We start from the raw sequence: 21,775 nt of genomic DNA on the forward strand, positions 1-21,775 counted from the left end.
GCGGCCAGGAGAACCCCCAAGAGGAAGGTGAGTCTTGAGGGGCAGAGGTCCAGCTGCCTCCTCCCACGGCCCAACTTGGGAAACTGAGGGTTGACTTTAGTTATGATCTCTTGGGTTTCCTTATAGGGGTTCAATGAGAGCGATTTCATTCCATAGCCCACCAGTACTTGTTGTGAGTAGAGGCCATAATGGGTGAAGGGCCCAGAGGTGCCGAAGAGCATGGGTCATGGACAGTGGAGAGGGGCCCTCTGAGCAGGAGTGGGGGGAGCTTTGATTTTGGGAGATGGGGCAGGGGAAATGTGGGAGACATGCCCCTTGAAACACTGTGGGAGAGGGGGGCCTGAGGCAGAGACAGTGTGAGATGGCAGGATCCCTGAGACAGGGGTGGTGGGAGATGGGGGGAGAAGGGGCCTATGGCAGATGGGCCCTGAATTAGGGGGATGGCAGGAAATAAAGAGACACCTGAAAAGATAGTGGGAAATGGGCCCTGACCCTGTGGTTCCTCCAGTCTGAGGCATCCGTCCTGCCTCTTGGACCCCCAGAGGAAATGGAACTGGGAGGGTAGGAAGGCCTCAGCATACACAATCAGAAACCTGGGTTATATCCATGCTGTGTGACCTCAAGGACAATCCTGCCCTTTCTAGGCCTCCGATTGCCCATGTGTCTATGGGAGTATTTCTTACCCAGCACCCAATGAATGATGTAGTTTCTGCAGCCTCCCTAGGGGAGGTCCACGCTCGCTCAATCCCTACCAAGATTAGGCTCTTTCCTGGGCAGCACAAGTAACGTGTGGCACACATGATTGTGCTCTCTGCTTGCCTCCCCCAATTCAGGTGCTCATGCACAGTACAGTGGGCATGCCCACACTCATACTCATGCTGGGAGGCAGGTAGGGTCTGACCCCAGGCCCTCCTCTGACTCTCATTCCTGGGTTATGTTGAGGCTGCCTCAATGGAAGTGGTATAGCTGCCCAACCCAAATGGCTAAAATTCAAAAGACTGACAATACCAAGTGTTGGAGATAATGTGGAGCAGCTGGAACTTTCATACACTGGGGGAATGCAGAATGACACAAGAGCTTTGGAAAGGTTGTGGCTCTTTCTATTAAAGTGAAACACAGGCTATCCCACAATGAAAAATTCCACTCCTTGGCTTAACCCAACATACGTGTATCACTAGAAGACATTACTGGAATGTTCCTTTTCCTAGAAGCTCCCAAAGTGGAAACAACCCGAATATCCATCAACAGAATGGATAGACTGTGTTATAGTCACACAATGGAATACAACATAGCAGTGAAAAAGAGCAGGGTACCAATACACACAACAACAGGATGACAGACATGATGCTGAGGACAATAATCCAGACACAAGAGAAAACATGCTGTAAATGTCATTTATATGAAGTCCAAGAACAGGCACTACTAAAGGATGGTGACAGAAATCAGATCTACCATTGCCCCTGGAGGGGCCTGACTGGAAAAGGGCAGGACGGAACTTTCTGGGTGGGTGGAAATGCTCTATACCTGCATCTGGGTGGTGGTTACTTGGATGTAATTTTTTTTTATTATGGTATCATTTATATACAATTTAATGCTCAGGTTTCACATGAGGAGCATTGTGGTTACTACATTCCCCCATTATCAAGTCCCCACCACATACCCCGTAAGTCACTGTCCATCAGCGTAGTAAGATGCTTTAGAATCACTACTTGCCTTCTCTGTGCTGTACTGCCTTCCCCGTGACCCGCCCATGTTATGTGTGCTAATCATAATGCCCCCTTTTCCCCCTTCTCCCTCCCTTTCCACCCACCCTCCCCAGTCCCTTTCCCTTTGGTAACTGTTAGTCCGTTCTTGGGTTCTGTGAGTCTGCTGCTGTTTTGTTCCTTTAGTTTTTGCTTTGTTCTTTTGCTCCACAGATGAGTGAAATGATTTGGTACTTGTCTTTCTCCACCTGGCTTATTTCACTGAGCATAATACTCTCTAGCTCCACTGGATGTAATTTTTTAAATCCTTGAGCTGTACCCTTAAGATGTGTGCACCTCAATGTATGAAAGTTTATCTCAATAAGAAGAGAGCGAAAACAACAGTGATGTAGCACTTGTATAGCCAACGTTCAAATCCCAGGTTGTCACCTCTCATCTGTGTGACCTTGAACAAGTCACTTTCCCTCTCTGTGCTGCACACCTTGTGAGGATTAAAGACACAGAGCACCTAAAAAGGGCACAGCCTACAGCGGGCGCTTACTGAATCACTACCATCGTCGGCATCGTCCGGCCCGTCATCCCCTCCCTAGGTCCTTCTCTAACATGAGAGAGTCTGATTCCCTTCCCCTACCCTGTTCTGATCTCATAATCCCATCCCCAGGCAAACTGGGGCTGCCCTCACTCTAACTTTCAATGACTGAGATTCTGCAACTCCCAGGCTCCTGCCAGGCTAAATTCCGGGTGGTATGAGTCACCCAGCCATGTGTGCCAACACGGGATGCAGCCGCCCACACGCCGTCCAGAAGCAAGCATGACACACGCACCACTTCTCTCTCCCCACTGATATATTTGATAATTGTCCAGAACCAGAGATGGCACCAGCCGGGGTGACGGGGAGTAAAAAACAGCTGGGAGGGGGCTGGGAGACAGGGGTAAGGAGGGGGCTGGGAGGGGCTGGGAGGGGCTGGGAGACAGGGGTGAAGAGAGAGCTGGGAGGGGGCTGGGAGGGGGCTGGGAGGGGCTGGGAGGGGCTGGGAGGCAGGGGGAGGAGGGGGACAGAAGAGAGGAGAGAGGTGGGGCTGGGGCGGGGAGAGAAGCCAGCCAGCGGGGGAGAGGGAGGCAGGAGGTAACTTGAGGGGATGGGGGCTGCACTGGGGCCAATGGGGAGAGAAAGCCCCCCCCAGAATACAAAATGGGGGGCCTGGAGGAGGCTGTCCTGGGCTTGGGGGGCAGGGAAGAGATGGGCGACGTGGGCGCTGAGGTCAGTAGTAGGTTTCCTTCTCCACCCAACCTGGAGAGGCAAGGATGAAAGAGACAGAGAGATGGGCAGGGAGAGACAGAGAGAGAGACAGCGGCCCAGAGACACCAAAAGGGACAGAGACACAGACCCGTGGGAAGACCAGAGAGACGGGAGGAGAGAGGGGAGGCAGCACAGAGGGGAGGTGGGAGGGGGGTAGACAGAGAGGTGAGCTGCGCCCAAGTGTCCACAGGGCTCCTCCCCAGCCCTCCAGCCACCCTGTCCTGTTCCCCCAGCCGCCCCCTCCAGCCCCTGGGGCCCCTCACCCCCGGGGTTCCTGCGCAGGATGAGTTTGCGGATTTCGTCATAGACGAAGATGAGGAAACTGTAGGGGAAGGCACAGAACCACCAGCTGGGCCTGCAGAGAGAGCAGGGGGCGTGAGGGTGGGGGCCAGTGGGGGCCACAGGGCAGAGCCATGGGGCAGGGGGCATGAGGGTGGGAGCTGGTGGGGGCCATGGGGCAGGGCGATGAGAGTGGGGGCTGGTGGGGGCCATGGGGCAGGGCCTCAGAGGACAGGAGGGGCCACCCTAGGGGATTCTCCCTTGATCCTTCACGCCCACAGGTGAGGGGCGCCCTGGCCCTGGCTGTGGGCTGGGGTCTGCAGACTCCCCCACTGTGATGATGTCCCAAGGCGGAAGGCTCAGTGGCACCAGACCAGGACGGCAGTGGAGGTCCAGAGAGCCTCCAGGAGAGATGGGGCCTGCGATCGGGGCTGAGGCCTCGGGGCCACGCAGAGGTGCTGCGGGGAGGGTCCCTCAGAGGCCCCGGGCTGGTGGTGGGAGAGGCAAGGGGCACTCACTTGAGAGGGTACATGCGGAGGGCCACGTCCATGCCGGGACAGTAGGACAGGAAGGCAGCGAGGGCTGTCTCCTCGAACAACCCGAAGATCAGGATCTTGTTCCTGGAGGCACAGGCAGGCTGGACCCAGAGAACCTGACCCGCACCCCCACCCCACAGAGAGAGGGACGACAAAGGGAGGTGGGACACAGACAAGCAGGTGCACAGAGGTAGAAACAAAAAGAGGAAGGCAGACAGATGCAGGAGGATGGCAGACAGACAGACAGCAGAGGTATAAAAAGATAATGCAGGTTTGGAGAGGGGCACGGGGACACACTCCCCACACACAGAGGGAATCCGAGATGTGACCACGGGAGAGAAAGTCAACTCAGAGGCAAAAGCCGAAACACAGAGCACAGGGGGGAGGCACAGACACACGCACGGGGCAGATCGCAGTGCGTGCGCCCTCACTTCATGCCCTGCTGGAAGACGGAGTTCCTGCGGGTCTTGCAGATGATCAGGTCGGCCCACTGGACGACGACTATGCTCACGAAGAAGGCTGTGTGGCATGTGAACTCCACCACCTTCCGCTGCTCATAGGTCTGCAAGAGCGCCGGGGGTGGTGGGCGTCGTCAGCATGCACAGCCCCACTGCCCCTGGGCTCCCGGTCTGCACCCCTGTGTGGGGTCCCAGGGCAAAGCGGGGACTCCGTCCAGGTGGGGCAGGAAGAGTCGGGAGATGTACAAGGAAGGGCAGAGGTTAGTGGTGACCTCCATCGTCAGCAGGGGCCCTGTGGGGCTCCCGAAGGGACAGACGCCAGCTGGGGTTTAAAGGGAAGAGGGCGGCCAAGGCATCTTGCCTGGTGGGACAGAGAGCATGGCCAGGGGACATCAGGAGGATGATGGGCTGTGCCAAGAGCACCAGGGTTCTTGATGCCACCCCAGGGGGCAGCGGGCCGTGGCAGGAAGCAGCCCTGGATGGCTGCCCTGCGCGCCTCCTGAGGCCGGGACGCACCCACTGCTGCCCGTAGCTGTCCTCCAGGTCATTGACAGTGCGGTCGTCCCAGTTCAGCCGGATGCCCACCAAGTTGCTGGGCAGGAAGCCGTTTTCTGCCAGGATCACAAAGTAGGAGAAGAAGCCACCCAGAGCCTGGATCATTCCTGGGGGAGGAGACCAGGCATGAGGAGAGGCATGGGGGCCCGGCTGGCAGCCTGGTGCAGCTCTGAGGCCCCTAGACTCCCCGCCCAGGAGCACGGGGGGTTACTGCAGTCCTCTCGCCGGAGCAGCATCTGGGACTGGGTGCCCAGGGGGCAGGCTGAGGGGGCTACCTGGCGGTGAGCATCTGAGCTGGGCCGCCTGGGACAGGAACCTCGAGGAGGGGCCTCTCTGAAGAGGGGTGACCCAGAGGCTCCCCCCCACCTGACTCAGGCCACCTGAACATCAGAAAATCCCTGGGTGTGAGTCTGAAGCCCCCCTCACTCCATGCAGGAATGAGCTCCCCAGGCTCCGTCAAGAAGCCTCTGCTTCCTGGGTTACTCCCAGCATTGGTGGGGTGAGGGGGTTAAGTGCCTCTAAGGCTCTGCACACATCCTCTGAAGCAGCAGGTTGAGAAGGAGGCAGAGAGGGGTGAGGCTCACTTCTGCCCTCAGGGAGCTCACAGGCTGCTCTTATTGTTCCTATCGTGCCTTGAGCTCCTGAGCGGCCAACCTGGGGCCAAGCCTGGTCTGCCATACAGTGTCCCATATGCTGCCCGATGCACCCCCCAGGGCTGTGCTGGGCCCACCTTGGTGCAAGTCGGTCCTTCCAAACCTCCAGCACCAGATCCTACACTTACTCCACTCGTCCAATACGAGATTCCTGCATGCCCGGTGTGGGCCCTGGGCAAGCAGCCAAGTATGAGGCGGGGTCCCCAGGTCCTCACCAATCTGCCCATAGGCCATGCTGATGAGCCTCTCATTGACCAGCTTGTCAGTGCGTGGATTCCTGGGCTGTCTCTTCATGATGTCGCTCTCAGCAGCCTCGTACGCCAATGAGATGGCGGGCACCTGGGCCGGAGAGGCCAGGTGAGCCAGGGAGTGGGGGACCCCACCCTCCCGGGGCCCCAGGGCAGCTGGGGCTCACCATATCAGTGCCCAGGTCTATACAGAGGATAGTGATGGTGCCCAGGGGCAGCGGGATGTTAGCCATGATGAACAGCAGGAAGGGGGTGATCTCAGGGATGTTGCTGGTCAGGGTGTAGGCGATGGACTTCTTCAGGTTGTCAAAGATCAGGCGGCCTGCAGCAAGGGCACGCTCAGACCCGGGCCAACATGGCCCTTCGCCTCTTCCCTGCCCAGTCCCTGAGTTCTTTCTTTTTTTTATTTTGGTATCATTAATCTACAGTTACATGAGTGACATTATGGTTACTAGACTTCCCCTATTATCAAGTCCCCCCACATACCCCATTACAGTCACTGTCCATCAGCATAGTAAGATGCTGTAGAATCACTACTTGTCTTCTCTGTGTTGTACAGCCCTCCCCGTGCCCCCCTCTACATTATGTCTGCTAATCATAATGCCCCTTTCCCCCCTTGTCCCTCCCTTCCCACCCCCTGAGTTCTTTCTGATCCATCCTACCCACCTGCCTTTCCACACAAATGACCAACCATATCACCCTTGTTCAAACACCCTTGCTCTTGAAATACAACCACTTTGGAAGACAGTTTGGCAGTTTCTATTAAAGTCAAACATCCTTCTATCCTATTAATCCAGTAATCCTACTCCTAGAATTATAGCTAAAAGACACGACTGTTATGGCCACCAAAAAGCAAACACAAGAATGTTATCATAGCATTAGTCATAACACCCAAAAACCAGAACGGAGCCCAAGGCTCATCAGCACATGAGTGGGTGAATAAATAGTGGTCCATCCACATAACAGAATACCACTCAGTAAGAAAAAGAAATATACTGCTGACATGCCCAACTTTGTGGATGAATCTCACAGATGATATGTTGCATGAAAACAGCCAGACACAAAAGCATTCACATCATGGGTTCAAAAACTAATCTACGCTGCTAACAGTCAGGATGGTGGGTATCCCTGGGAGAGGGTAGACTGGAGGGGACCTGACAGAACCCTAATGGGGAAGCCAGCATGTTCTCTCTCTTGATGGGGTTCTGGTGGTTGCCTGGGTATGTATGTGTGAAAAAGTCCTTGAGCTGCCCGACCCAATGTACCTATGTCACCTTCTGTGACATTCAACCAGTATGGTGTGTTTAAAATAGAAAGGCACTAAGGATGAACCCACCAGCCCCTCCCTCGTGTGCTGAGAGGCTTGAGCAACAAGATGTGTCTCTAGGAAGGATCAGAAAAGCAGGCTCCTGGTGGGATGGATGGTTTGATTGCCTTTGTGAAAAGGTAAGACGCCTGGGTGTTTACCCCTGTTATTACTTATCCCTGTAACCCACTGGGGTCTCATCTTAATATATTTATGGGTGAAATATGACTTAAATGTGCTTCAATATAATCCAGTGTGTGTGGTGAGGCAAAACAAGACAGGCCATGAGATGGTAACTGGTGGAGCTGAGCGATGGTGACACCGGGGCTCGCTGTGCCATTTGTCCGGCCTTTGTGTGTACCTGGAATGTCCCCAATGGGCCTCTTTAAAGTGAGGCCTTTCTCATCCCACTCTATTAGATAGGACCCCTGTTATTATCTATCATAGCACCCTGCTGTGTTCTTAGCACTTGTCACCATGTGTGGTTATGTTTGTTATGTCACAATTTGTTAACTTGTTGAAGGCTGCCTCTCCCAGATCCTTGAGGACAGGACCGTGTCTGCTCTGCTCAGAGCTGCGTCTCCAGCACTTGGCATGATGCACAAGGAGGAGCCCAGTAAATGGACGGTGTGAACGTGTGCATCCGGGAGTGCATAGATGACGCCTTAAGGGATAAGGAAGGGTTAACCGTGGTGTCCCTCTGGGACATAGGAGACAAGGAATAAGGGCATTTATATTGTCACTTTAGGCTCAGCTTGACTGTTTGAATTCTCATTTATCACACATTATTTTTACATTAGGGACACTTCATATGGGCAAGAGAAACTGGAAACAGCATGAACAGTTCTTATTTCTGGATGGTGAGGTTACGGGTGATTCCAATTTTCTTCTTAACATCCTTCTGCATTTTCCATAATTATCATGAATTACTTTTATGCTCAGAATAAAATTAAATGTGAACAAGCCCCATCTGCGGCAGCATCAAGGCCCATCAGGAGGCAGTGTCTGGCGGCTCTGAGGCCTGGGCTCCTCCGGGAGTGCCCGCATCACACACCGGGTCTGGCCTCACCCGGGCTCCTTCACACAGCCTCGCCTCTGCATGGTCTGCTGCCCCCACCTGCAGCTCCCTTCCTGGTACTGCTCTACGTGAAATGCCAGCATGGCCCTCAGATTCGGCACAGAGGTCCCTGTCCACTCTGGGAAGCTTCTTTGATCTCTGACCCCAGACTGGTGAGGGGGCTCCCAAGGGACACCCAGGGTCCTCTGCTTCCATGTGGTTACACTTATGAGTATTTAAAAAATGCTTCCAAATCTGCCTCGCCCACCAGAATGGGCCTGTGTTGGGTGTGTTTGGACCCAGAAGTGTGTCAGCTCAGTCCTGCCCCTAGAGTGCTCCCCAACCTCGCAGGGCAAAGGGCAAGCTCAGGCTCCACTGGGGCCCAGCCGTGGAGTCTCCTTGCCCTGCACACTCCTGCAGCCCTGGTCTGTTTACCTTTCCCTGCTCTGGCCTCATGCAGAGACCCCCTGGTCAACTCACCCTCCTCCACGCCCGTCACAATGGAGGCAAAGTTGTCGTCTAGCAGAATCATGTCAGCTGCCTGCTTAGAGACGTCAGAGCCGGCAATGCCCATGGCCACCCCGATGTCAGCCTTCTTCAGAGCAGGTGAGTCGTTCACACCATCCCCAGTCACAGCCACGATTGCTCCCTGAAGGGAGGAAGGTGAGGATGCAGCCCGGAGGCCTCGGCCCCTCCTCCCAGAGACCCCAGCCCCAGCCCACCTGTCTCTGACAGCCCTCCACAATGATGAGCTTCTGCTGGGGAGATGTGCGGGCGAAGACGATCTCAGTGTGATTCTGCAGGATCTCGTCGATTTGCTCAGAGGTGAAGTCCTTGAGGTCGGTGCCGTGGATCACACAGGCCTTGGCATCCCTGGGAAGAGTGAGAGTGGTCAGGACGTGTGGGGCCTGGTGCAACGACTGATGGCCGACAGCCAGGCAGGCCAGACCCACAACACGAGAGGCCGAGGACTGGGCTCTGGGACTGAGGCTCAGGTTGGCTAATGGACCTGCCCAAGGTCACACAGCCCCCATGAGTGGCAAAGCTGGGATGTAGCCCTATGCCAGGCTGCCCGCCCTCATGCATGGAGGAGGGACAGGAGCCAGGCGCTGAGTCAACAGGGGAAACCCAGAGGGAAGGGGGACCTGCAGTCCCAGAGGGAGGCTGGGTGGGGAAGGGCCCTGAGCGGGCTGCGCCGGGCTCACCGAGGGTTGACCTGGCTGACGGGAATGTTGAGCCGGGCAGCGATGTCCTCCACAGTCTCATTGCCCTCAGAGATGATGCCCACGCCCTTGGCAATGGCCTTTGCCGTGATGGGGTGGTCGCCCGTGACCATGATGACCTGCAGGCACGGTGTTCAGATGCTCCAGCCCCGCCGCCGCCCCAGCCCCAGCCCTGCCTCCCCCAGCCACACCTGGCCTCACCTTGATGCCTGCACTGCGGCACTTGCCCACGGCATCAGGGACGGCTGCCCGTGGAGGGTCGATCATGGACATGAGGCCCACAAAGCAGAGGTTGTCCGTGGTGAAGTTCACATCGTCACAGTCAAAGGCAAAGCCCTTGGGGAACTGCTCCTCAGGCAGGTAGTAATGGCAGAAACCTGGTGGTGGGAACAGGGTGGGGCGTGAGGGCTGCAGCCTTGGACTTCCATGCCTCCTGCCCCACAGCGCTCCACTGTCAATCTCCCAGTCTGCCAGTCAAACATTCATTTCCTAAAGATGCTCTCCCTGCTCATTCTTTCATTCATTCACAGTGCATTCTGGGAGGCTGTATTCTGAGCCAAGCTTTGAGCAGCATCACACCCCTCATTAGCCTCAAGGGGCTCCCAGAGCTGCCCCAGCTTGGCCCCACCCACAGTGCATACCAAGCACACGCTCGCCCAGGCCGCCAAGCTCAAGGTAGGCATTCTGGAAGGCCTCCTTCATCTCCTCATCCAGTGACTGCTCCTTGCCCTGCAGCAGGATGGTGGAGCAGCGGTCCAGGATACGCTCCGGTGCGCCCTTCATCACCAGCAGGTACCGGTTGTCATTGGGGTCCTCTGTCTCGTGAATGGATAGCTGTGGGCAGAGCAGAGGGTGGGCATGCCTGAGCTCTGCAGGGACCTGGAGGCTGCCTGCATTCGGCTGGGCAAGGGGACCACCCCCACCCCGGCACAGAGCCATGGAGGCCAAGACAGACCACTGCTGGAGTCCCCAGGAAGCACTGCCCAAATCTCTCTATCCAAGAGATCTTCACCTGTTCCTGGACACTCTCGGAGGGATCTCTGCTCACCCGTGCCCATCTGTCTGTCCATTTTGCAGGTATTCTGTCTCACAGGATTCCTGGCTGCCTTAGGTTATGTGCCTCTCTCCCTGCCTCGCCCCAGTAACCTCTCAACCACACCTGCCCCATCAGTGATACAGTCAGCTCACCTCTGAAATACACCCAGATTCTGGGTGTATCTTCTTGCTGGCCTCCTGGCCCCATCTGGCTGCCACCATCTCAGATAGAATATTGCAGCAGCCTCACAGGGACACCCCATTTCTGCCCTCCCGACCCCACACTTCTTCCCCACTGCCGTTAGGAGGGTCCTTTAAAAAATGTGAGTCAGTGGGAAATGGAGCAGCCACTTTGGAAACCCCCCTGGCAGTTCCCTCAAAGGTTAAACTTATAGTCCCCATATGACCCAGTCGTTCCCAGGTATACACCCAAGAGACATGCAAACTATATCCACATAAGAACTTGTCCGCTAGTGTCCACAGCAGCGCATTCACAGGAGCCAAAAGGTGCAGACAACTCAAAGGGCCACCAACAGATGAACGGAAAAACAAAACGTGGACTATCACACCATGCCCCACACCCCATCCAGCCACGAAAAGGCCTGAAGTGCCGGTCCATGCCACACAGTGGATAAACCTTGAAAACACTGCAGTAAGTAAAAGAAGCCAGACATAGAAGTCACATATTATATGATTTCATTGCTATGCAATGTTCAGAATAGACAAGTACATAGACACAGAAAGTAAATTAGTGCTTGCTTAGGGCCAAGTGTGAGGTTTCATTCTGAGGTGATGAAATGTTCTAGAATTGACTGCCGATGACTGCACACCACTGTGAGTATACTAAAACTATTGAATTATGCAGTTTAAATGGGTGATCTACAATATTTGAATTATGTCTCAATAAAGTTCTTTAAGAAAGGTGAGTCAGGTCCTATCTCTTCTCTGCTGGGAGCCCTCCTCTGGCTCATGTCCCTCTTCAGAGCCACACCCGAGTCCTCTCCATGGCCCACGAGCCCAGCACCCGCTGCCCTCACCTCCCACTGCACTCCCTGCTCACTGCTCCACAACACAGGCTTCCTGGCTGCTACTCAGACACATTAATACACTCCTGCCCCTGGGCCTTTGCACATGCTGTGCCCGCTGCCTGGAACACTCCTCCTGAGGGCACCTGCAGGGCTTACTCCCACAGCATGATGACCTGCCCACATAGTCTGCGTTTCCCCATGCCTTTCTCATTGTCTGTTTTCTAGCACTACAATGTAAGTTCCATGACAGGAGGGACTTCACTGTTCCCCTCACTGCTGTACGTACCCCAACACCCAAAACATGTGGCTGACATGTGGTGGCTGCTCAAAAAAAAAGTTTGTTGAACAAATGAAAGAGATCTCTAGTGGGCTCCCACTCTGCTGCAGGCACATCTTTTCTCCTCTGCCTCCCACTCCGGCAGAGACCGTGCTCTTACCCTGGGGTTTGCATGTTCCTCTCACTAGCTGGATACTATCATTCCCATTTTACAGATGGGGAAACTGAGGCTCTGGGAAGATTAGTAACTTGCCCACAGCAGAAGGGCAGTGGCACAGAGGTGACTGCTAAGGGGCATCATGGAAGAACTGAGGTCCAGGCTGTTCTCCCAGGGAGCCCAGAATACCTGGTATTTGTTGGTGGAGTTGAAGGGAATTTCAGCTACTTTCTTGTTCCGTTCGCGCATCAGCTTCACGGAGCCGGAGGATAACTCAATGCACTTGAGCAGCGCAGACTCGGAGGCATCCCCAGCCACATCCCTCTGGGGAAGAGAGGCTGGTCAGAGCAGAGCTGCGGGGGCTGGGCTCCAGTGAGGCCAAGGTGAGCAGGAGGCCGGGCCCACCTTGAGCACAGGGATGTTGTCCTGACCACCCTTGAAGACGGCACGGTTGCAGAGTCCGGCGATGTGGGACAGGGCCACCCAGGTGTGTGAGCTCTTGTCGAACGAGGTCCCTGAAGGAGGCGTGTGTCAAGGCCGGGGCGCCCTGGGGCCAGGCCCGCTCGACTCCCCCCCAGGCCCCATGCTCACCTGACTGGTCCTCGGTGGTGTCTGCCTCATGGATCTGGTTGTCAAACCACATGTGGGCAACCGTCATACGGTTCTGGGTGAGGGTCCCTGTCTTGTCAGAGCAGATGGTGGACGTGGAGCCCAGGGTCTCTACAGCCTCCAGGTTTTTCACCAGGCAGTTCTTCCGAGCCATGCGCTTGGCAGTCAGCGTCAGGCACACCTGGGGGCAGGCAAGTTACAGGCAGAGCTGGGTGGCAAGTTGCACCAGCAACCTGAGTGCCAACAAGCCAACTGCCCAGTCCAGGAAGAATCCGGAGTGGCCTGCAGAAGACAAGGGTGTCGCCCAGCAAGTCCAGCAAATCCACCCCATGGAGCAGAACAACAGAAATGGGCTCAGATGCACCCCAAAAGACTGGAATGTTCATGGCAGCACTTATTCCAAACCGAGGACAGCCCAGGTGTGCACTAATGGCAGAAGGGATAGGTAAATTGTAGAGTAGAACACAGAAGACTTTAACAACCTACTGCTGTCTGAGGCCCTGCAGCTGCATGGATGAGGTTCAAAGACACAACGTTCAGCAAAAAAGCAGAAGCGAGCTCACACTGAGTTAGTCTGCTGACAGGAAGGATGACAGCCATGCTATTAGAAGCCCAGATAGGGGGTACCCTTGGGCTGGGGAGTAGGGGCTGAATGAGGTCTCAAGGGGGCTTCTGGGGAACTCAGTCTGGGTGTGGCTGGCACGGCTGTGTTCAGTGGGTGTGGCTCGCCGGGCTGTGCGTTCACATGGGCAACCCTTGGTGTGTATGTTATGTGCCATGAAAAGCCTTCCACCTAAAGCAGCTTCGAGTATGCTAATATGGAAAACTTTGCAGGCTATATTAGGCAAAAGAATGGTAGGACGGTCCTTTCCATGCACCCTGAAAACAACATTTAACACACACGGCACTGTGCCCACACCTCAGGAGGAGGGCAGAGCGTGTGCTTCTGCAGCGAGGCTGACTGCTGGGCAGTGGGAGGCGGGGGGGTCCGTTATTTTATTTTTTAACTACTTTAACATATTTTTTAGCCTTTTTCCTAGAAGGGTGTACTTCTTAATTTTATAAATTAACTTAAAAAGTGACGGGAATGTTAGCCTTTTCTGTCTTGGTGTGGTTCTCCAGGTTTTTGTCTTGTTAATGAGGCTCTGGGTCCCAGACTCACCTCATCTAAGATCTTGGAGCCTCAGCCCTCGATGCCCATGTTACCCACACCAAGAACACTGCAGCCAGGCCCGCAAACCCAGGGGCCTGGGTCTTACCGTGACAGTGGCCAGCAGGCCCTCTGGGACATTGGCCACAATGATGCCGATGAGGAAGATGACAGCCTCCAGCCAGGTGTAGCCGAGGATGAGGGAGAGGACGAAGAAGGAGACACCCAGGAAGACAGCCACGCCAGTGATGAGCTGGATGAAGTGCTCGATCTCGACGGCGATGGGTGTCTTGCCCACCTCCAGCCCCGAAGCCAGGGTGGCGATGCGGCCCATGACAGTGCGGTCACCCGTGGCCACCACCACGCCCCGGGCTGTGCCTGTGGGGCCAGGGGGAGTTAGGCTAAAGCGGGGGTGGGGGTTCAGGGGGACCCCGAACCAGCCCTGCCCCAACCTGGGTGCCCCCACCTGCCCTGCCTCACCTTCCACACAGTTGGTGGAAAAGAAGGTGATGTTCCGTGTCTCCAAGGGGTTGTCGTGTGTACAGTCGGGAGAGCGGGTCTGGGGTTCTGATTCGCCGGTAAGGGAGGAGTTGTCCACCTGGGAGCAGGGTGCAGAGGAGAGAGGGCTCAGCCCTGTGCCTGGGATCTGCCCCTGCATTTGTCCCGAGGAGTGTGGGCTGAACCCTGTACCCCTGGAGGTCACCCCTGGGTGCCTGGGTGGGTGAGTGGTATCTGGGAGGCCAGAGGTTTGGCTCTTGTAGGTGGGGAGGGTGCACGGTTTCTTGCCAAGGCCTAAGGTACTTGTGGATCTGAAAGGTGGAGTCTGAGGACCTGGGCTCCTGGGTCTGGGGGAGGAGGGGCTGGAGGCCTGGACCCCTGGGTCTGGGGGAGGAGGGGCTGGGGGCCTGGACCCCTGGGTCTGGGGGAGGAGGGGCTGGAGGCCTGGACCCCTGGCTCTGGGGGAGGGGGTCTGGGGACCTGGACCCCTGGGTCTGGGGGAGGAGGTGCTGGGGTCTGGACCCCTGGGTCTGGGGGAGGGGGTCTGGGGGCCTGGACCCCTGGGTTTGGGGGAGGAGGTGCTGGGGTCTGGACTCCTGAGCCACTCCAGGAAGGGCAGAGCTGGGCCCCAGACCCCAGGCTCACCTTGCAGCCATGGGCTGAGATGATTCGTAGATCAGCTGGGACTCGGTCTCCACCCTTGATCTCCACCAGATCTCCAACCACCACCTCCTCAGCATTCACCTGCATCTTCTCACCTTCCCGGATCACCAGGGCTTGCTGGGGACAGGATGGAGAGGAGTCACCTCCCAGCTGTCCCTCCCTGGGGTTAGGCATGGCCCCTGTCCACCTGGCCTCTCCCTGGCACCCCTCACCTGGGGAACCATGTTCTTGAAGGACTCCATGATCTTGGAGCTCTTGGCCTCCTGGTAGTAGGAGAAGCAGCCGGTGATGATGACCACGGCCGCCAGCACAATGCCCAGGTACAGCTGTGGGGAGACACAGGGTCACCGTCCGCCCCAGAGCTGCCTCCCACCAGCGCCACCTGGAGGTTTGTGGAATCTGGGAAGGAAGCTTTAAGTCAATGCAGCAGGTATCTGTGTGTCTGACCCCAGGTTGTGTCCATCTGAGGGTCTGTGTGTCTGAGTTGGCCTTGTCTGTAGGTCCATCTGCTTATCCGTGTCTGAGTCTCTAGATCCATCCATATCTCTGTTTTTTCTGTCTTTCTGTCTGTGTTAGAGAATATGAATGTTTGCTATGGTCCATGTGTCTGTCTGCACACCTGGCTTTAAATTTATGGGACTGTTTGAGTCTCTGTATGTGGATCTGTCTCTTTCTGCTTTTGTTGGTCTGCCTAGGTCTGAGACTGTGTCTGTCTGCCTGTTTAGAATTTATTTCTGAGAATACTGTCTGTCTGCTTATTTCTTTCATCTCTCTGTCACTGGTTATGCACACTGAGTTCCTGTGTCTGTGTCTGTCGGTGCCTGTGTGCTGTGCTGGGGGGCTGTGTTTGAATCTCTATTCAAGTGTGACCATCTGCATGACTGTCTGCACTGACTCTTTGCACACGTGCATGCGTGCATGTGAGTATCTCTACGTAGTAAGTGTAAGAGACTGTATGGGCATTGGGACTGTGTACCCATGAGTGTCCCCTGTGTTGGGTGGATGGGTCCTGACAGATCAGCAGGTGGGTATGCCTGGGTCTCCCATGAGCACACTCACTCTGGGTTTTTCACTCACACTTTCAGGCCATGACCACCTGGTGGTCTGTCCCCAGGGCCACTGAAGTCTTGGGATGGAGCTCCAGCTCACACGTCCTGCTGTGTGACCTTGGACAGGTTACTTGGCCTTTCTGAGCCTCAGTTTTCCTCCTACCTTCTCTGCTCCTCTCATGGGTGAGTGTTAATGTTAGATAAGAAGTTGGAGACTGGCTTTGAAAAGTCTAAAGGGAGGGTAGAAGCGTGTCCCTAAATAACAGGCCCTTGCTTGGGGCAGTGGAGGGCACTCACGTTGTCGCCAGAAGGATCATCCTCAGTGCCTGCCTGGATGCCATAGGCCAGGAAGCACAGGATGGCCCCAATCCACAGCAGGATTGAGAACCCCCCAAAGAGCTGTCGGCAGAACTTGACCCACTCCGGGGTGGTAGGCGGTGGCGTGAGTGCGTTGGGCCCGTCCCGGGCCAGGATCTCCTGGGCTTTGCTGTGGGTCAGACCCTGGGGGACACACGACTCACACAGAAACTTTCTTGAGCAACTCTGGCACCCCAACACTTCATGAGTGCCCCCAGGCACCTGGAGAGCGTAGCCCCCAGGCCCTCCTCCCCCAGGGTCTCCTCCCCGAGGCCAGCCGCACCTGCACGCAGTCTGTGTTGTACTTCCGGCAGACCTCTTCCACTGACATCTTGTGCTCTGTCTGAGGAACAGGGGTTTGGGGGGAGGTGTGTCAGTGTCCATGCTGAGCAGGGGTGGGGCAGGCCTACCCAGAGGGTGAGGGGGCGCAGAGGGTGGGCCTTACCATAGCCACTTCCTTCTTGAGGTCGTCCAGGTCCCGGCGGTCCTTGGTGCCCTTGCTCTTCTTGGGCGAGCCCTTGTCATCTTTCTTGTCCTGCGAGGTGGCGACACGATAGCTGTCAGAGCCACCAGACTGCGGGTGACAGGGGGTTACAGGGGGACAGCGGCCCTCCACGCCGCATCTGCGCGCGGCCTCTCTGCATAGTGGATGGCTTGGGGCTCTCAGTCTGCCTCTCTGGGCTCACCTGCGTCTGCCCTGTGTCTCTGGGTGACTTTCCTTTCTGGCTTTCGGTGTCTCTCAGAACCTGTGAGTCTCACCTCTTCCAACTGGCCTCACCGGCTCTAGCTCCATGTCCCTCTTGGTCTCTGTCCACAAGGATCTCCGTCGGGGTCTGTCTGGGCTTCTCTTCCTGTTTTGTGCCATCTTTGTGGGTCTCTCCCTTCAGTCTTTCTATGTCTTTTGATCTCTTTCTGTGTTTTTCTCCCTGTCCCTGGGTCTGTCCAACCTCCCTAACTGTCTGTTGCTATGCCTGTCTGTCTTTCTTTCTATATATATCTTTTTCTGTCTGTTTAGCTCTCTTAATCTGCCTCACCAGGTCTCTGTGCCTCTCTGTCTCACTGTTCTGTTTTGTCTCTATCTCCCTCTCCCTCTTTATCTCTCCATCTCTATCGCGCTGAGACTGTCACTCTCTCTCTCTCTCATCACTTCATGTTGTCTTTCTCTCTCTGTCTCTGAGTCTGTGTGTCTCTCTATGATTTTGTCTCTCTCAGATCTCTGGCTCTTTATATCTCTCTGTCTCAAACAATGTCTGTCTCTGCCTCTTGAATTCTCTTTCCCTGAGTCTGTCTCTCTGAGTTCTCTCTGGGGTCCTATCTCTTTCCACGTCGATGTGTTGGGATCTCAGAATATCTTTACGTGCCCACACGTTCTGCCTCCTGTCTTCCTCCAGCTTTATCTCTGCCTCTCTCTGTCACTGTGTGTGCCTTTACCTCCCAGGCTGTCTCCTACTCTGTAAGGCTTGGTGTGTCTCTTCCCACTTGTCCCTCCTGCTTTAACTATCTTGCCCGTCTCTCCCCATCTCCCTCTGTAATCCTCCTGTCTTCCCTGTGTCTGTCGCGCCCTCCAGGTCCATCTTGGTATCTCGTCCTTCTAGCTCCAGGTCTCCTCCATCCAGCTCTTTTCCTGGGCCTCTCTCCCCAGCCCCATGGACATCTCAGTCTCTGTCTCTCTAAGGACCTAGCAGATTTTGGGGGACCTGTCAGGAATGGAGAGGAAAGGGCACTCTAGGTGTTGGTCACGGCTGGACCAAAAGCCTGGGAGGCAGCCTTCTGTGCAAGGATGGTGGCCTGGCTGGACATGTAGCCCGTCCCATGGCCCTGGGACACCCCGGTCCCTGGCAGGTGAGCTTTGGTTCCTGCTGGCCCTCGCTATGACCAGATGCCCTTGGGGGCGGACTTCCATCTTTTGGAGGGGCAGCCGAGGCTTTCCCAAAGCAGGAGGCCCAGATGGGCGCACTGCGGGACAGGAGTATCTCTGAGGATGGGGGACACGCCTGTTTCGCTGCAGAGACACAGGGCAGATGCAGGGAGGCTGGACATGTAGCCCACCCATGGGCCTTTTAACTGAGGTTAAAATGTGTTAAAATGCCCTGGTCTCTCTCGTGGGGGCTGGTGGGAGCCACAGACAGGTTTGAACAGGGGGTGGCATGGTCAGGTCTCTGGGCCACAGACTAAAAGCTGGCTGGGATTTGGGGTACAGAGGAGCAAGAGGCAGAAGCTCTGGGCTTGGCTTCAACTGGATGTGGTGTGAAGGGAAGTGACTGAGGTTCCAGTTTGGGGGCCTGGGCAGATGGGGAAGGCAGTGTCCTCTGAAGCTGGCAGGAGGCGTGAGGGAAGCCAGGTCCTGGTAGAGAGCTGATGACAGATCCTACAGGCCCAGGGCCAAGCCAGGATCCCAGGCTCGGTGCGGCTCAGTGCTAATCCTCTCGTGACCTTGTGGAGGGCTGAGCAGCCTGCTTTCTTCCCCCCAGACCCAAAGGCTGATCCTCGGGGGTACTGCAGCCTGGAGCCTGACAGCCTCTAACAGGGCTCCAGTAGGTGGGAGGGAGGCTGGGCCCCAGGCCAGCCCTGCAGCAGCACTGCGTCTGACACGGAGCAGGAAGGCTTCGGGGACAGTGGGACGCCCCTCCACTCCCCATACCAGGAGCCATCTCAGCCTCCCAGGAGGGGCAGACCCAGGGACGGAGAATGTGGAGATGTGAGGTTATGGGTCAGTAGAGATATAACGGGGGAGGTATAAGAGGAAAGAGATGGCAGCCTGGCAGGAGTTGGGGAGAAAACTGCCCCCGAAACTGCAGGGAAGGCAGGGAACTGATGATGGAATTCCTATGAGCCCAGGGTGGGCCCTGGACCCCTGGGTCTGAGGGGGGAGGGGCCGGGGGCCTGGGCTCCTGGGTCTGGGGGAGGAGGGGGCCAGGGGCCTGGGCTCCTGGGTCTGGGGGAGGGGGGGGCCGGGGGCCTGGGCTCCTGGGTCTGGGGGAGGAGGGGGCCAGGGGCCTGGGCTCCTGGATCTGGGGGAGGAGGGGCCGGGGGCCTGGACCCCTGGCTCTGGGGGAGGAGGGGCCGGGGGCCTGGACCCCTGGCTCTGGGGGAGGAGGGGCCGGGGGCCTGGGCTCCTGGGTCTGAGGGGGGAGGGGCTGAGGGCCGCTGAGGGCCTGCGCTCCTGGGGCTGAGGGAGGAGGGCCTGGGACACCCCAGTCCCTGGCAGGCGAGCTTTGGTTCCTGCTGGCCCTCGCTATGACCAGACGCCCTTGGGGGCGGGCTTCCATCTGTTGGAGGGGGAGCCGAGGCTTTCCCAGTCAAAGCAGGAGGCCCAGATGGGCGCACTGCGGGGCAGGAGTATCTCTGAGGGTGGGGGACACGCCTGTCTCGCTGCAGCCGCCTCTGCGGCTCCTCGCCATTTTCATTTTCCATGCTTTCCGCCTCCCGTGATGCCCGCCAGCTCACGCAGCCCCCCTCCCCCTCTCAGGGTGTCTAGTGCTGCCATCTCTGAGCATCTCTCCCTTGACTTCCCCTTTTGCCCTCTGCCTCCTCTTCCCATCACTGAGGCTAAATTTGGTTGTCTCTGGATAGGAAACATCTGTCCTTGGGTCTCCTTATTTAAACCTCAGTTTCTCTGTCTCTGTGTCTCTCCATGTCTATGTCTCTCTCATGTCTCTCTGGCCTGTGTCTCCCCTGTGTCTCTCTCTGTCTCTGTCGTTTTGGAGCATCTCTCTGTCTCTGTCCATTTAACTGTCTTTCCATATGTCTCTGCCTCTTTCCCTGCCTCCCATGTCTGAGGTGCCTCCCTTCTCTGGCCCCAACGTGTTTTCCTGAGCCCCCTCCTCCTTCTAGAAGGCAGCTGGCCTCAGCCCTTTCCTCAGTCTGCCCACGGCTTCTGCCTCCCCCAATTCCACTTACCTGGAAGCCATCACTGACTCCCACCTTCCCCCTTCTCTCTCCCAGTCCTCTCTCCACCCGGTTCTTCTCCATCCCCCCTCACCCACCCCAATCCAGAGATCTGCAACCCCACCCCCACCTCCCTCCTGGGCTCATCAGCTTTTATCCGCCATCTTTCTCCCCATCCTTCATATTCCCTCTCCGTTAGCCTCTCCCATCTCTACCCTCTTTCTTCATCCCACCCAGCGCGGCCCACCCGCCTCCCTCCCCCACTCCCGCCCATGGCCCAGCCCCAGACACGCAGGGAGGAATCCAGGGCTGCAGCGGGGGTCAGGTGGTCAGTCAGGGAAGAGGCGGCATCTGCTGGAGAGACTCTCAGACAAGGACACACGGACACGGAGATAAGGGCATGGCCAGGCATGCACAATGCCCCTTTCACCATGCATTTGCACACGTATGCCCTCAGCCAGGCACTCAGTCTCCCTGCCATGGCTATCCCTCTCCTCCCAGACCCCCATGTCTACTCCCCCAGATTAGGGGCTGGACACACTGCAGCCCCAGGCTGTACTGCACTGCGGAGCACACACCCCCCCCCTCCAGGCCTGGAAGGAGAAAGAGAGGTCATCTGGTGTTCATCCGGGGACCTGGACCTGTCCCCACCTGGCCAGGAAAACGGGGGTTTCAACACCCCCAGACACATATACAAGCTTTCAGACACACCCAGACACAGCCACAGACAGACACACTTGGGCCACAGGCAGACGTGCTGGCAGGGCCTGACAGCCAAGAGCTCACGCACGCACACATACGACCGAGCCAGCGAACACTCCGTGTTAGGCAAGAGATGCGAGGGCCGGTGCGTGTCCCTGAGAATCCGATACACAAAGACACGGCAACATGCACCACCGACCCCCGCGGCCCCAGGCGGCCCCGAGTACACTCAACCAGAGACACAACCACACAGACGGGCCGGGTCAGCCAGCTCACGAGGTCCCGCAGACCCGGCCCCGGAGCCCCCACCTCCGCAGACACCCAATGCCACTGGTCCCACAATGTCGCACACGCGCCCCACCTGGCCTTCCCGAGCACCTACCCCCATCTTGGCAGCTCCAGGGGAGAGGGGCAGGCGGGCAGGGCGGGGGCCGGGGCAGGGGGCTCAGGGCGGGCTCAGGCGCGGGCTCGGGCCGGGGGCTCTGCAGCGCCCGCGCCTTGGTCCGCGCGACGGTCCGGCCGGCAGCCCTGTGCACAGTCTGCGGCGGCCGCCGCCTCCGCCTCCTCATATGCCCGCGCCCGTTGGGGGGCCGGAGCCGGCCAATCAGGGGCGCCGCCGCGCTGACGGACGGCCCGAGGCCCCGCCCCCAGTACTGCAGCTGTCCTCCCCTCCCCCCAGCCTCCGCAAAGTGGCGGCGTCGCTGCGAAGGGGGATCGCTGCGGGCGGGGGGATCCCGGAGACCCCGCAGCGAGGAAACTGGAGACCTCCGCAGTGTGCGGTGGCCCCTCCAAGGAGGGGGCCGCTGAGGGGGGAGAGCTCCGAAAATCCCCTCGTTGTAGGGGTGTGTCACCAGGGAGAGGGTGCGCTGCGGGAGGTGGACACCCGGTGGGGGAAAGCCCCGTAAACCACCGCAACAACGCAGGGGGACCCGAGCACCTCCCGCCTCAGTGGGGAAAGGGGCCCTGGAGACTGTGCTGGGGAGTGCTGTTCAGGAGGGAAACTGGAGGGGCCCAAGAGGCAAGGAAGACCCCAGCATAAGAAGG

The 21,775-nt window shown here is 57.3% G+C and overlaps 1 protein-coding gene across 2 annotated transcripts; it reads right to left on the reverse strand.

Annotated features, from left to right (window-relative positions):
• Positions 1-2,530: 2,530 nt before the first annotated feature.
• Positions 2,531-21,266, reverse strand: ATP1A3 (ATPase Na+/K+ transporting subunit alpha 3). 2 transcript variants are annotated; one of them, XM_037013966.2, is made up of 23 exons: positions 21,114-21,266; positions 16,587-16,676; positions 16,425-16,484; positions 16,082-16,285; positions 14,948-15,061; positions 14,718-14,852; positions 14,055-14,172; positions 13,684-13,952; positions 12,407-12,605; positions 12,221-12,330; positions 12,005-12,139; positions 9,960-10,152; positions 9,520-9,695; positions 9,301-9,437; positions 8,818-8,968; positions 8,576-8,744; positions 5,900-6,054; positions 5,700-5,823; positions 4,793-4,938; positions 4,250-4,380; positions 3,801-3,902; positions 3,267-3,358; positions 2,531-2,994 (listed from the first exon to the last, which is right to left on the reverse strand). In XM_037013966.2, the coding sequence occupies exons 1-23, from the start codon at positions 21,117-21,119 to the stop codon at positions 2,966-2,968; spliced, it is 3,045 nt and encodes a 1,014-aa protein (XP_036869861.1). In that variant the 5' UTR covers positions 21,120-21,266; the 3' UTR covers positions 2,531-2,965. The 2 variants fall into 2 exon arrangements, with proteins under 2 accessions (XP_036869861.1, XP_036869860.1); XM_037013965.2 differs by having other exon boundaries at positions 21,093-21,260.
• Between the last annotated feature and the right edge of the window lie 509 nt (positions 21,267-21,775).

This window comes from Manis javanica, chromosome 17, assembly GCF_040802235.1.
Source record: "Manis javanica isolate MJ-LG chromosome 17, MJ_LKY, whole genome shotgun sequence".
NCBI classification, from domain to species: domain Eukaryota; kingdom Metazoa; phylum Chordata; class Mammalia; order Pholidota; family Manidae; genus Manis; species Manis javanica.

Excerpts from the sequence above, each read along its gene's own strand:
- ATP1A3 (XM_037013965.2), bottom strand. The coding sequence starts at position 21,119 with ATGGGGGTAGGTGCTCGGGAAGGCCAG. Across the intron at positions 9,696-9,959 it reads CCTGGGCGAGCGTGTGCTTG|GTTTCTGCCATTACTACCTG; the intron begins GTATGCACTGTG and ends TCCCACCACCAG. Across the intron at positions 3,359-3,800 it reads CTCCGCATGTACCCTCTCAA|GCCCAGCTGGTGGTTCTGTG; the intron begins GTGAGTGCCCCT and ends CTCTCTCTGCAG.